Genomic DNA, 14226 nt, shown 5'->3' on the forward strand with positions numbered 1-14226 from the left:
CAATGAGAAGCCCTCACACTGTAATGAAGAGTAGCCCCCGCTCACCGCAACTAGAGAAAGCCCATGTGCAGCCAAAAATAAATAAACAAACAAACAAACAAATAAATAAAAACTGTAGTACAAGGACTTCCCTGGCGGCGCAGTGGTTAAGAATCCGTCTGCCAATGCAGGCAACACGGGTTCAATCCCTGGTCTGGGAAGATCTCACATGCTACAGAGCAACTAAGCCAGTGCACCACAACTACTGAAGCCCGTGTGCCTAGAGCCCGTGCTCCACAAGAGAAGCCACTGCAATGAGAAGCACGCGCACCGCAACAGAGTAGCCCCCACTCACTGCAACTAGAGAAAGCCCACGTGCGGCAATGAAGACCCAACGCAGCCAAAAATAAATGAATAAAAATAAATAAATCTATTAAAAAATTATAGAAAAAAAACTGTAGTATGAGTGCATAAATGGACAAACAGAACAATGGAACAGAACAGAAACTCTGGAAATAGACCCAAGTACACATAGAAATTAGTGTATGATAAAGGTGGCCTCTCAAATCACTGTGTCATAGGCGGAGGTTTCAATAAATGCTGATGGGTAATAATAAACCATTTAATAAATGTTAGTTAGCCATTTGGAAAAAGATAAAATTGGATCCATACCACACACCATACATAAGGATGAATCAAGGATATAAAAGGCAAAAACATGAAACCATACAAGTTCTAGAAGAAAACCTCAATATAGGGAAGGACTTTCTAACTATGACTCAAAATCCAGATGCAATAGAAGAAATGATTAATAAAACTGTTTACATATTTTTAAAGTTATATTGCAAAGATTACTATAAGCAAAGTCAATATACAACCGACAAACCAGTAGAAAATATTTACAACATACATCACAGATAATGAACCAATATCCTTGGGACTTCCCTGGTGGTGCAGTGGTTAAGAATCTACCTGCCAATGCAAGGAACATGGTTCAATCTCTGGTCTGGGAAGATCCCACATGCCGCAGAGCAACTAAGCCTGTGCGCCACAACTACTGAGCCTGTGCTCTAGGGCCCAGGAGCCACAACTACTGATCCCACGTGCCACAACTACTGAAGCTCATGCACCTAGAGCCCGTGCCCCACAACAAGAGAAGCCACCACAGTGAGAAGCCCGCATACTGCAACGAAGAGTAGACCCCGCTCGCCACAACTAGAGAAAGCCCACGGGCAGTAACGAAGACCCAACGCAGCCAAAAATTAATTAATTAATTAATTAATTATTTTTTTAAAGAACCAATATCCTTAATATATAAAGAACTCATAACATTAGAGGGAAAATACCTCAAAAACCTAAGAGAAAAACATGGGCAAAAAATATGGACAGGTCACAAAAAGATATAAAAATTGTCCTTAATTGTATGAAAAGATTGAAAAGACATTCAGCCTCACTTATAATACTTACAGACTTACCTCCCAGACTGGCAAAAAATTAAATTGTATAACAACGCACTCTTGGCAAGGGGGTGGGGAAACGGGCACTCTCACACATTGCTGGTGGGCATGCAAAATCCTTATGGAGGAAAATGTGGTGATACCTAACAAAAGTACAGTGAGTACTTATCTTTTGACCTTGCAATTCCACTTCTCAGAACGTACACTATATAAAGCTATACCTCCATCAGTATGAATATTACAAGTGCACAGGGTTATTCATTGTAGCATTGTCTGTAATTGTAAAATACTGGAAATTTCCTAAATGCCTATGTATTAGAGAATGGTTGAATAAACCATGATACATGGTACATCCACACAACAGATTACTATGCAGCTATAAAAAAGAATGAAGGAAGACTCAATGAACTGATAAGGATTGATTCCCAGGATGTACTGTAAATGAAAAAGGCAAAATAAAAAGAATATCTATAGTGTACTACTCTGCATGTACGAAGGGGGATAAGAAAATATACATGAAAATATCATTTATGCAAAAAGAAATACAGAAAAAATAAACCAGAAACTAGTTATATTGGTTACCTGTGAGTGGGAACAGAGTGGAAAAGATGGGAGATGTGGATAGGATAGAATGAATGAGAGTGAAGAGGGACAAATCTCTGAGTATAACTTTTTGAGTAACATATGTGAGTGAGTACGTTTTATATATGTGTGTATATATTATATATATAAAGAAATATTTACATATGTATATATATTCTCTCTAAATTTTATACATACATATTATATATAATGTAATATATAACAATATATATGTATATATTACAATATAATACACATATTATATGTATATTTTACATATATTTTCTATATATATATATACACATATATTTATTTATATTTATAAAACAAATGTACCAAGTTATAGTTCATCAAATGAATATATCCCACTGAGCGGGGTGAGAAGAACTAAACCAAGTTACTTTTGAACACAGTATTTGGACTATATACACCCTCTCTTTTTTTTTTTTTTTTTTGCGGTAAGCGGGCCTCTCACTGTTGTGGTCTCTCCCATTGCAGAGCACAGGCTCCGGACACTCAGGCTCAGTGGCCATGGCTCATGGGCCTAGCCGCTCCGCGGCATGTGGGATCTTCTCGGACCGGGACACGAACCCATGTCCCCTGCATCGGCAGGCAGACTCTCAACCACTGCACCACCAGGGAAGCCCCCCGACTCTCTTTTTATTTTTATTTATTTATTTTTCCCACTCTCTTTTTAAAGAGAAAAAGAAAACTAAACAAATATCAAAGATTACTTAGTAGAGTTTTTCCTCCAAAGGTATGGATTAGCAATTGAAACTACTTTCTGTGTATTCCAGGACTGAGCACATAAGCAAATATACTATGAGGAATAAAAGCCAATTTTCTTTTAGAAAAAGAAGTAACAAATATGTACAAGTGAGAATGAGCCCTATGGCTTGAAGTCAATATGAAGGTATCAGTATGAACTCATGTTTTTTAACAGATAGATATATAATAGATAGATAAAGACATGTGCATGGAGGTTATATGTAACATAATGTAATATAAGAATATATGGTATGAGGGGCTTCCCTGGTGGTGCAGTGGTTAAGAATCCGCCTGCCAATGCCGGGGACAGGCGTTCAAGCCCTGGTCCAGGAAAATCCCACATACAGCAGAGCAACTAAGCCTGTGCGCCACAACTACTGAGCCTGCTCTCTATGGCCTACAAGCCACGACGACTAAGTCCATGTGCCGCAACTACTGAAGCCTGTGTGCCTAGAGCCTGTGCTCCGCAATGAAGAGTAGCCCCCGCTAGCCACAACTAGAGAAAGCCTGCGCACAGCAGCAAAGACCCAACGCAGTCAAAAATAAATTTTAAAAGAAGTTTAAAGACTATATGATATGATATAAAATAAATAAATAATATATATATATCTTAGATCTGTCTGCTCTAAGGACCTCAAAGTATTGATTTCCCAGTAGCAATAAGCACATCTTAATGTCAAAATCTTAGCTTCTAGGGGGCTTCCCTGGTGGCGCAGTGGTTGAGAGTCCACCTGTCAATGCAGAGGACGCGGGTTCGTGCCCCGGTCCGGGAAGATCCCACATGCCACGGAGCGGCTGGGCCCGTGAGCCATGGCCGCTGAGCCTGCGCGTCCGGAGCCTGTGCCCGCAATGGGAGAGGCCACAACAGTGAGAGGCCCGCTTACCGCAAAAAAAAAAAAAAAAAAAAAAATCTCAGCTTCTAAATACCATTCCCTACCAAGAGGAACCGGGGATCCTTGGGGAAACAGCTAATTTCAGGGCTGGGTCTGGGAAAGTAAGATGAGGCTGGAACTTCTTGCTGTGCCAGAAAGTAAAAGCATACTCAATGAACAATAAGAACATATCAAACGGACACAGGAATCAGCCTGAAGAGGCTCCCACTGGCCAAAGCTGGGACAATTTGAGCATCAAAATTAAAAATGGTAGTAACAGTTTATAACCCTTGGAATAAAATTAAGAATCCATGAGTCCATACTGATAATGAGAGATCTGGAAATGAACAAGAAATTGTTTGGGGCCCAAGAAATCCATAATGCAGTGAGCAAGACAGCCCCAAACAGATGAGCATGGAGAGAGCATCCCCCCTCCCCCACTGGGCAGCACTACTTCCCCACTGGACAGCTCCCTGGAGGAGGTGCTGCTCTGGTGTGGGAAAGGGTCCGGGGGGGTACTCACGAGGGACCTTTGTGCATCCGAGGCGTGCTCATGACCCACTGCTTGATCTTGCTCAGGCTCTGCTCATTGATGAGCCGTTGGCCCTCAGAAGGCATACAGTCCACATACAGGTTGTATAGCAGCAGCGCCTCCGTGTTCTTGCGCAGGGCGTTGGCCTGGACCACACGTTGTGTGAACACACGTGGGTCCTCAGCACAGAAGAGAAGCTGGATCCTTGGCACCCAATACTGGCAGATCAGGAGGGGTGGCCTTCCTGGGGTCGGGTGGAGGGAGAAAGGAACATGCAGTGGGGCCCTCTGGGCAGGAGCACTGGATTCCAGCCTGGCTCTGCCACTGATGCATGGTGTCTCTGAGCAAGTGACCCCATCACATCTGTGAAATGGGTATGACAACACTCCCTGAACTGCCCACGTCACAGGTTGTCATGGATGGATGTGAAAGTGCTTTGTAAACTGTAAAAAGCTGTGTACAGACAAGGAGTTATACAGGGGTGGCTATTCAAGTGCCCATTCCTGATGCCACACCCAGGGCAGACATCACTAGTTGCTGGGCCTCAGGCTCCTTCTCAAGATGACATTGAAAGAAGCACTGCCAGCTGCTGAGAGCTGGCATATCAAATAATGGCCAATTGCCCTTCCTGGGGTCTCTGAGTGATGCGTCCTCTGGTTCTCACTGGTTGGGGGACAGACAGCCCCAGGACAACAGAGCAAGGGGGCATTCAGACCCGAGCTGGCTATACCCTGGGCAAGGGTTGGCCTCAGTCACAGGCCAGGCCGGGCCTGAGCTGGGGGTCTGCCTGAGGCAGGGGCAGAGACCTCGTACCTTCAGCCGTTACCCCTCCATTCAGGATGGGCTTCCCCATCTCATCTCGCACCAAACCATCCTCATTCGTCTTGTGCACTAGGTACAGCTTCTTCTCCTTGTCATAGTCCAGGACGCCAACATCGCACCATTTGTACGTCAGCTTCTGACTCTTGGGGTCCTCTGAAACAGGAGGGGAGCCCACTAGTGCTCCCTGCCATGGGGTGGGAAAAGGCCCCTGCATGTGGGCAGTGGGTGCTAGGAAAGGTCTCAGTGGTCACTAGTCTGGCCTCTCTCCCACCATGCTGACCCCCACCCTCTGGCAGCAGAGTGGGGAGCCTACTTCCTTCCAGCTGAGTTTGCCTCTGGGGAACCAGGCAGGTCTCTCTGCCCTGATGCTCTGCATGACTCCATCGGGGTAGAGAGAGACACAGGCCAGCAGGGCTGGGACAGGAGGCAGGAAAGCCCCAAGCAATCAGGGGCTTGTTTCCTTAGTCCTTGTTTGCCTAGCCCTGTTGAGGATCTAGGTGTAGAGCTTATCACGTCTGAACTGGACCCCTTCAAGGCCGAGGGAAGCCCTTAGGCTGCATGTGGCAGCTGAGCCCCCAGGGCTCCTCCCATCAGGGCAGGGCAGGGTAGAAGACTGCTTCCCTGCAATGGCCTCAAAGTGGGCCTCAGGGGCTGTTTGGCCAGGATGGGCCTCCCACCCTCTCCCTGGGCTGAAAGCCTTTGACTACTCCAGCTCACCTCTTGTCACTGCCTCCCTCACTCATTCCTCTCCAGCCACACTGGATGTCTGGCTATTCCTATAACTTTGGAGCTTGCTCCTGCTTCAGGGCCTTAGCATTGGCTGTGCCCTCTGCCTGGAACAGTCTTCATCCAGGTCACCTCGATGCTGGCTTGTTCCCTGCTCAAGTGGCTTCTCCTTGTAGAAGCATCTCTGCCTAAAATAGCACCTTTGCCCCAGGCACTTTCTGATTTGTTACCTTGTTTGTGTGTCTCACAGAGCCTAAAGTCATACTGTGCATGCATCTTCTCCGGGCTGGAATTCCAAAGAAATGCTCCCACTGACTGATGCCAGGTAGATAAGTAAAGGAGGCTGCTGTGGGATATACCTCACCAGCTTTGGCTCTGTTTTGCTTTTCCCTCCTCTTCCTAATCAGTTTCCTTTTTGAAAATGCTGACCTTGTCTTGACTCAGCTTAAAGGAAAAGATGTCACAAGAAGCCCCCAGCAGAAAGCAGAGGTCTGGCAGAAACGCTCCACCATTAGTGCTGCCACCCAGGGCCAGGGCCCATATGAAGCAGTGCAAGCAGAAGCACTTCAGGGAAGCCACTACCTGGTACATTTAAGGTTAATACAGTCCCAAACCTTCTGGTTTTATCACCAGGAATTGGAGATCTGGGAACAATTGAGTTAAATTATTTTTGTAATTAAGTCCAAAGTAAAGGGAACATTCTGGGTTTCTCATCTAGTACAAAGAAATTGATTCTAGCATTTACATGTTTTTAAACTGAAACATAAACTTACAGCTTGCACAACGGACTCGCTGTGGGCCCCCTGGAGGCTGAGCAGTCTGAAAACCAGCATGGCTCTCACAATCCTATCTCCCGCCTGGGCGCTGGCCCACTGGGCCCACTCCCCACTCCACAGCTGCATATCCACACACTGGGCAGGGAGCAGAGAGGCCTTCGCCCTGCACATGGGGACAGCCACCTCCAATCTCATAACCCAGACCTTCCTAGGATGCCTACATAGAGAGTAGTGATGCCAGCCATGGTGGCAGGCCAGGGTGGTGACCGTGGAAGGTCAGCCTGGCAGACAGCAGCAAACTGGAGAGAGCTTCCACGGCCCCCAGGGCAGACAAGGGCAAGATTTGGCAAATCTGTGCAACATCAGTGTGGGGATGTGTGTGTGGGTGTGATAGCGGTTGTGAATGGGTGACAGTAGGCATATGTGTTTGTGTGCTGAAAATTTGTATATGAGTGCAACTGTGTGTGTGTGTGAGGGATGGTGGGTGAGTGTGACAGTGGGCTTATGAATATGTGTGTTTGAAAGCAAGTGTGTGAGTGTGAGTGTGACAGTGTGTGTGTTGTCCATGCAGAGGTGAAAGCCAAGAGGCCACAGTTATAGGTGGAGCAATGCGGTTTCTGGGGCATGGGATGGAAAGGCTTGAATTGTGCCCCTTATACACATTTGAACATGTCTAATAATCTTGCATATTTTTCATTGCCAATAAATCAAAGACTTCTTTTTTTTAACATTAGACACCATCCAGCTGTCCCTTCCCCAGCCCACCCATCCATGTCATCCCTGGTCCCTGCATTTCCTTCTATGCGGCCAGCCCGCTGGCCTGTATCCCAGTTGGGAGGCCTCAAAATGTGGGGCCCCCACCTCCCATGGTTGAGGCCCCAGGGCAGTCTAGGAGTCTATGGCTGGGCTGCCAGGACAGGATGGTGCAGACAAGATCCTGTCCCCCTGCCCTTGCTGGCCCTGCTCACCGTGCCCCAGGAAGTCATCGGTGGGCAGGAGGGCTTTTCCGGGGACAGGTTTCCTGCTCTGAGACCCTGGCTCCAAGCCCATGTTGATCCACTCACTGGGAGTCCGGCAGTCAAACTCCTCATTGTCAAATACCTGGAAGAAAACAGCAGATGCTGGGAGCAGGCGGTTCGTCCTTGGTGGACCCAAGTGGGCTGGGCATGCCAGAGGGTAGGGGTGCCTGAGTAGGTTCCTCCCCAGATGCAGAAGCTGAAGACTGGGGCCCAGGGGCCTGAGTGCCTCCTCTGCTGCTCACAGGGGTCTGTGGAGTCTGACTCTATGAAACCCTGGCCAATCAAGCCACACTGAGGTTCAGGCAGAGGGGTATCTGGGGATTCAGAACAGGATATGGGCTCTCCCCCACCACTGGCCAGGATCACTCAGCTCAGGTCCAAGGGAAGCGGTGGCCCTTGGATTTTCCTGAGCACCCACCCAGACTCAGAAACAATGGAAGATCAGGTTGTCAGAAGGCCATCTTTAGTAGGGTGATATGCAACTCTGTCTCCCCATAGGGACCACCAGGCAAGAGATACTCAGGACCATGGAGAGGAAGGGCAGGGAAGTGGGTGAAAACCAGAGCAGGCTATGCTCCCTCTTCCTCCTCTGGACTCAGTTTCCCCATTGGTACCCAAAGGGGCTACAATGGTGCCTTCCTCCACCACAGGTCTCCCCATCCCAGTGACACCAGACGCAGTAGTCAGGGAGGCCTGAACACTACTCCACAGTCCAATTGGGCTGCTTCTTGGTGCCCGTGGGTGGGATGGGGACAGAGCTCATGTACACAGGGTTCCCAGGCTCCCAGGGAAGAAGCAGGGAGTCAGCGTCCCAGGGGTCCTGGGGTCCCTCCTGCCCCAGCCTAGGATGCCTGAAACCCCACGAGTGGGGGTAGCACTCTGACTATGCAGTTGTCCTGTTTGACAAGTGAGTGCTTGTGATTGCCATGGGATCCCCTTCTGAGTCTGATCCCTCCGCTGGAGTCCTGCACCCCCATCTCCTGACCATCGGCCCTCTGTGGAAGCTGGACTCACCTTCAGTGGGAGATAGATGGGGAAGAGCGGGTCATGACCCTGCTCAATAGTCTGGGGGTGGTGAGGGTCTGGGTGCCTGGGCATGAGCTTGTCGGAGTCAATGCCCTCGCTGGCCAGCAGCTGCTCAATGTCCAGGCTCAGGTACAGCCGCTTCCTCCTGGCCGAGGGAGACAAGGAAATCTCATGACAGCTCGGCGCATGTGAGGTGTCTCCATGGGGGTCAGCAAGGGCCCAGGTAGTCGAGGCAGTAGGGGTGTGGCCCAGTGACCCCTCCAGGGCCCTCTGCCCTTCTGGGACTCATCAGGAAGTGGAATGGTGGCTGGGGCTGGTGTCCTGGGCCCCAACTGCCCTTGCATCCTGCCTGTCAGTTCCACCACGTTGACTTAAATGCCACCCTCCCTGATTCCACAGCAAGGAAAGCAACTCATTCCTATTAAGAAACCAAAGGGCTAGAAGATTTGAACACTTGCACACAGACCCATCTTAGTAACCTCTGCCATGAGGATGATCACCTAGTTGACTACTGTCCCTCACCCCTTGAGGTGGGTGGATGCCACCTCCCAGAGGGCAGGCCCTCCCACTGCTCACGCAACCATACCTACCTCTCAATCTCAATCTTGCGGGGGCACTGGCCCGGCAGCACCAGGTAGGGCACCTGCACCTTGGGCTCGTAGGCCTGCAGCGGGAAGTCAGTCTGGATGAGCAGCTTGGTGGTACACCCGATGTGCTGATGCTCCAGGCGCTCCTCGAAGTCCTCAGGAACCTCAAATGTTCTGACTATGGGCAGGGGCAGGAGCTGCAGGGGCTCAGGCTGGGGCCCAACACCCCCAAAACACAGTGCTAGGCAGGTACCAGGCATGCAGCTTTGGGGCATGGGAAGCTCAGAGCTGGCCTGTGGCAGTGAGAAGCCAGATGCGCACCAGGCTCCCAAGGGATCACGAGCCTGGAGGACAAGGGCCTCCAGAAGGTCTGTTTTGGTCCTGCTCGCTCTGCCCAGAGCCAGCATGCTCAGCCATTCCCCTCCTTTCTGCCCACAGCCCTGGTGCCAGCGGCTTTTGCTCAAGCCAGATGCTGAATCAAACCACCAGTGAGGATTACAGCTGGATAGGAAGGCGAAGTGGTAGCTCCCTGCATGTCTGGGATGGGTTCCTGCCATCCCTACCCCAGAGGCCCTCCCAAGCATCTTGGGGTCTGAATGCCATTCACTCACTGGGACTGTTTCCAGACTCAAGACATGGTGGATATTGTAGGAGTGGGTGGCACCGCCACCTCACCCCCAGGTGACCCTCAAGTCACAAAATGGCCACCCCTCCTTAGACAGGCTTCCATTCCAGGTCTGAGGGCAAGGGAGCTGGTGAAGAGAGACCCATTGATAGGGTGACATTCCAGTTTCCTGGGACTCAGGATGTTAAATGGGAAGGAAAGTCTCAGACAAGCCAAGACCATAGCGGTGGGGACGGGGGTGCAGGAAAATGCTTCGGGGATGAGCCACCTTTCCCAGGGCCTGGGTGGGCTCTGGACAGCTCAGTGATGGCTCTGAACAACTCCCCTGGGAGGCCCTAGTCACCCCCTCCTTGGGCCTCACGTCTCTGGGGTCAAGATGTAGTCACACCACAGGAGGGTCTACCTTGGGGGTACCCACTGGGGCTCTACAGAAGCTTCCAGAGGCTGAGCAGAGGCCATCCACCTGCAGCTAAGTCGGCTCTCTTACCAGAGCTGTCAGGTGCTCGGGGAACCCCACGCTACCAAAACGGCCTGGCCCAGGGGTAGTTTTCAGATCCCTAATCACCTGCTCTTGAGCCTATGGGTCCATAACACATTCCACACCCAGGATCATGAATTCCTGGGCCTGGCCCTGCATCTCAGGAGCCAAGAAGGAGCCAGGGTGAGGACAGCAAAGCCCGGCCCCCGCCCCTGCTGGTCCAGGAGCCCTAGGCAGGCTTCCCAGGCCTTCACGTAGCCTTCTGACAAGAGCCCTGACTGCCGCCACCATGTGACCCTGCCGGGCTGCTCTTCCTCACTTGGGTGGGGCCTCAGAGCTGCTGACCAGCCCTGCCCCAACCCCTGCCATGGATGGCAGGAGCCCCAATCCCAGCTCCCCCGCAGCCCTTGATCTGTGGTTTGTAACCATTTTCTGGGCCACAGATACTTGTGAAACTGCTGACCACAATAGGCTGGGTCCTCAGGTCACTGCACAGAGGCGTGTACATGTGATGTTTCCTGTGCCACTTTTGGGGATTCACAGGCCCCCAGGAGGACTGTGGGTCTCAAGAAGACAAATCTGGACAGTGCCAGCACAGAGCCAGGCCTCTCCTGGGGGTAGAGTGGAAAGACAGACTGCTGGGACCATGCTGATCGAAAGGGTGTCCTGTCCACTGGCCAGCCAGAAGGGCACCCCCCCACCAAATCCTCACTGCCTCTCAGGGCCCCACCCAGCTCGTTGCCTCTCTTGGAGCCACCCTCTCCTCCCCTCTGCCACTGGGGACTGGTCCGCGCCATGCAGACCTGACCCACACCTTACAAGACTCATCACGGAGCCTGAGAGGAGCGTCCTCCTTCCCCTCTTTGGCAGTGAAATACTGGGCACCTTCCTGCTCCAAGCCCTGTTCTAGGTGCTGCAGCCCGAGCCAGGTAACAACTCAGACACAGTCCTGACCTCCTCCAAGCCCACGTTCCACGTTCCAGAAAACACACATGTCAATGTCCTACTGTCCCCAGCCAGGCAGAGGGAACTGGGGACCTGGCCCTCAGCAGCCCCATCACACCACGGTGCCCTTGTCACACACAGCTCTGCCAAGAGTCACAATTAAGCAGCTGTGCTTCACCGAGCACTCACCATGAGCTGGGCCCCTGCAAAGCACCTTGTTTCTTATTATCCCCATTTCACAGTTGAGAGGATTGAAACCCTCAGCCAAGAGGAGACAATCTCCCTAAGGCCAGAGGCCCTGCTTCTAAAGGCACCCAACCACCCACCCAGCCCCCTGGGCACTGACCTCTTGGGGTGAACTTGTCAAGGTTGGCCTGCCGCAGGAGGTCCTGGTTCGTGCAGGGGCCGCGACACACTTCCTGAAATCAAACCCCATAGCCCTGAGGGAGCATGAACATCCCAAGGACAGGCAGGATCTGGTAGGGCCCCCAAGGCCAGGTGTCTCCCCCAAGCCCACCAGGGAGCATCCCAGGGGCACAGGGACAGGGATGAGGAAGAATCAGTGAAGAGGAATTTGCACAATTCCTCATTCAGAGGCCACAGTAGGTGACAAGCTGTGTCCACCTGGGACACCCCTGGCCCAACCCCATTCTGGTCCTGCACAGTCCCCCTCCTCACTCTGAGAACACTCCTGGTGTGTGTCCAGGGGCTGAGCCACAAGACAGAGGTACTGTAAGGCCTGCAGGTGTCTCTGTGTATTCCTCCACTGCCAAGGACACTCTGGGACCTCTGGCACAGTGGGTATCAATGGGTCCTCGCCCTATCTCTATTGGTCCCTCCCCTGCCTAAAACCACCATCCAGGACACACAGGGCTCTTTGAACTCTCCCCTAGTTATATCCCTTCTCCGTCTTCCCCTGCCCTCCATCTCTCTCCTCTTATTTCTACTCTCCTCCTCCATGTGGGCCATGGCCTCTGTCATGGATCTCAAGGCTCTGTATCTTCTGTTGCCCCTGCCTGGAACACTCCCCCCAGCCCCTATCTTACCCAGAAAATTCATACCTATCTTGTAAATCTCAGCAGTACACCACCTTGTCCCAGGACCCCCTCCCCCACCAGAGCTGGGGCCGGGGGGAGGGAGTATTTCCCCACCAAAGCCATTGCCCCATGACAATAGGCATATGGATGACAATCCTGGTGTATTGTCACTGGGGCTTAGTCCAGGGCCTGTCACATAGCAGGTGTTCAGTAATGAATTGTTGAATGAATGGACAGAGATGGATGGTCAGAAGGATGGGCAGATGGGTGAGTGGGTGGAAAATTACTAGACAGATCGGTGGATGGATGGATAGATAAAAGGAAGAAAGGGCAAAAGGAACCCTCAAGGAAGGCTCAGGCTTGGTAGGGTATGGCTACCACACTCACCCCAAGTTTATCCAAGCTTCCAGGGCTGAGGATGTCAGAGTAGAACCCACGCTGCTTCATCAGCGGGTACTTCTTATCAGTGCCCGTCAGGGGCAACTTCAGGGGCTGCCCCAAGTCTGAGGGCATGGGTGGGGCTGCAGTCAGGGGCAAAGGTGGGGTCTTGGGGTCAGGGTTTGGAGGAAGCTTCTCCGACCCAGAATCTGGTCCCTGAAGAATGCTCCCCAGGTTATGTTCCAGGTCTCTCAGACTACACTCTTGGCCCACAGGAATACTGCTGCACTCTGGGCCCTGAGGGGTCCTTCCTGGACTGTGGCCTTCTCTGTTAGGCTGCTGCTCCATGCTGCTTCTCAGGGTGATGTCCCAGCCAGAGCTCCTAGGAGAAGATACTGGTGTCACTGGGCCCTTGCCAACCTCTGCTCATCCCCCAGGGCCACCAGGATACAGGGATGCCTAGTCTGCCACCCCACAACAAGCCCCAGCCCCTAGACATGGATAACGGAGGGAGGGAGTACCCTTCTAATCTGAACAGACACAGAGTGCCAGGAAGGTCCTGCCAGGAGACAGCAGGGCCTTCCCTAGAAGCTGTGTGACAAATGAGACCCCAGAGTCAGAGGCTGAACACTCTATAGATGCCCCCAACCCCACACATCCTTCTGTACTTTCCCACCCTTCTCCCCTGTGTTACAGAGCAAGGCCTGGCTTCTCACAAGGGGAGATAAAGAGGGAGGCCCAGAGTTCACTCACTCAATGAAGAGCCCTGTTTTGTTTTCTCCAAAATAACTTTCATCCAGTTGCAGCCTCAGTGACCCTTACCCCCATTCCCCCAACCCCAGCCCCACCCCACCCCACCCAGTCCTGCCGGACTGCCCTGACTCTTCCCAGTGTGGGGCACTGGGCCATGCCCTGCATCCCCCATGCCCATCTCCCTACCCATGCCCATCTCCCTCACGTTACCCCAGGAGCCAGAGGACTAAATCACCTCCTGAGAGGTACCCTGACCCTCTGTTGGCCCACAGATACTTCTGCCAGCAACAGAAAGCTATTCATCCATACCCTGGCTCTCAGGATCAACCCAGCTAATGAAACTGACACCCTCTTTTCTTCCCACAGGGAACAACAGATGCACCACTGGATTGCATGCATATCCCGAGGATGAGGGTTTGCAGAGTTTTTATTGTGCGGCAAGCAAGCCCTTGCCAAGCCACTGCTGCTTTGGGTCACCTCAAAATGCACCACCAGGGGCAACCCTTGGTCAGGGGAGCACTATAAGAAACTAGATAAGGGTATGAGGAAGAAGAGGTTTGTGTGTAATGCTGGTGCAAAAATAAAAAAGGCAGTCAGGGAGATCAGATCAAGACGCCAGAGCAGTAGAATGCAGAGCTCACCTCCCACAAATGCATCAAAAATACATCTACATGTGGAATATTCCTCACAGAGTATCTACTGAATGCTGGCAGAAGACCTCAGACTTCCAAAAGAGCAAGAAAATCTCCACGTAACTGGGAAGGACAAAAGAAAAAAGAAAAAATGAGAGAAAGGAAACAGGACAGGACCTGCACCCCTGGGAAGGAGCTGTGAAAAAGGAAAGGTTTCCACACACTGGGAAGT

The 14226-nt window shown here is 51.4% G+C and overlaps 1 protein-coding gene across 1 annotated transcript in view; it reads right to left on the reverse strand.

Moving 5' to 3' along the window:
- DNAH1 (dynein axonemal heavy chain 1) overlaps nt 1-12957 on the reverse strand; it is a gene marked incomplete at its 5' end in the record, with an annotated part of 72793 nt that extends 59836 nt beyond the window's left edge. The window contains 8 exons of the mRNA XM_081247346.1: nt 4182-4434; nt 5004-5196; nt 5299-5426; nt 7483-7615; nt 8548-8704; nt 9150-9324; nt 11541-11613; nt 12619-12957. Of these exons, the coding sequence (XP_081103472.1) occupies nt 4182-4434; nt 5004-5196; nt 5299-5426; nt 7483-7615; nt 8548-8704; nt 9150-9324; nt 11541-11613; nt 12619-12957 (1451 nt within the window). The remainder of the gene's footprint in view (nt 1-4181; nt 4435-5003; nt 5197-5298; nt 5427-7482; nt 7616-8547; nt 8705-9149; nt 9325-11540; nt 11614-12618) is intronic.
- Between the last annotated feature and the right edge of the window lie 1269 nt (nt 12958-14226).

This window comes from Mesoplodon bidens, assembly GCF_964165515.1.
Source record: "Mesoplodon bidens genome assembly, chromosome: 10".
NCBI lineage: Eukaryota > Metazoa > Chordata > Mammalia > Artiodactyla > Ziphiidae > Mesoplodon > Mesoplodon bidens.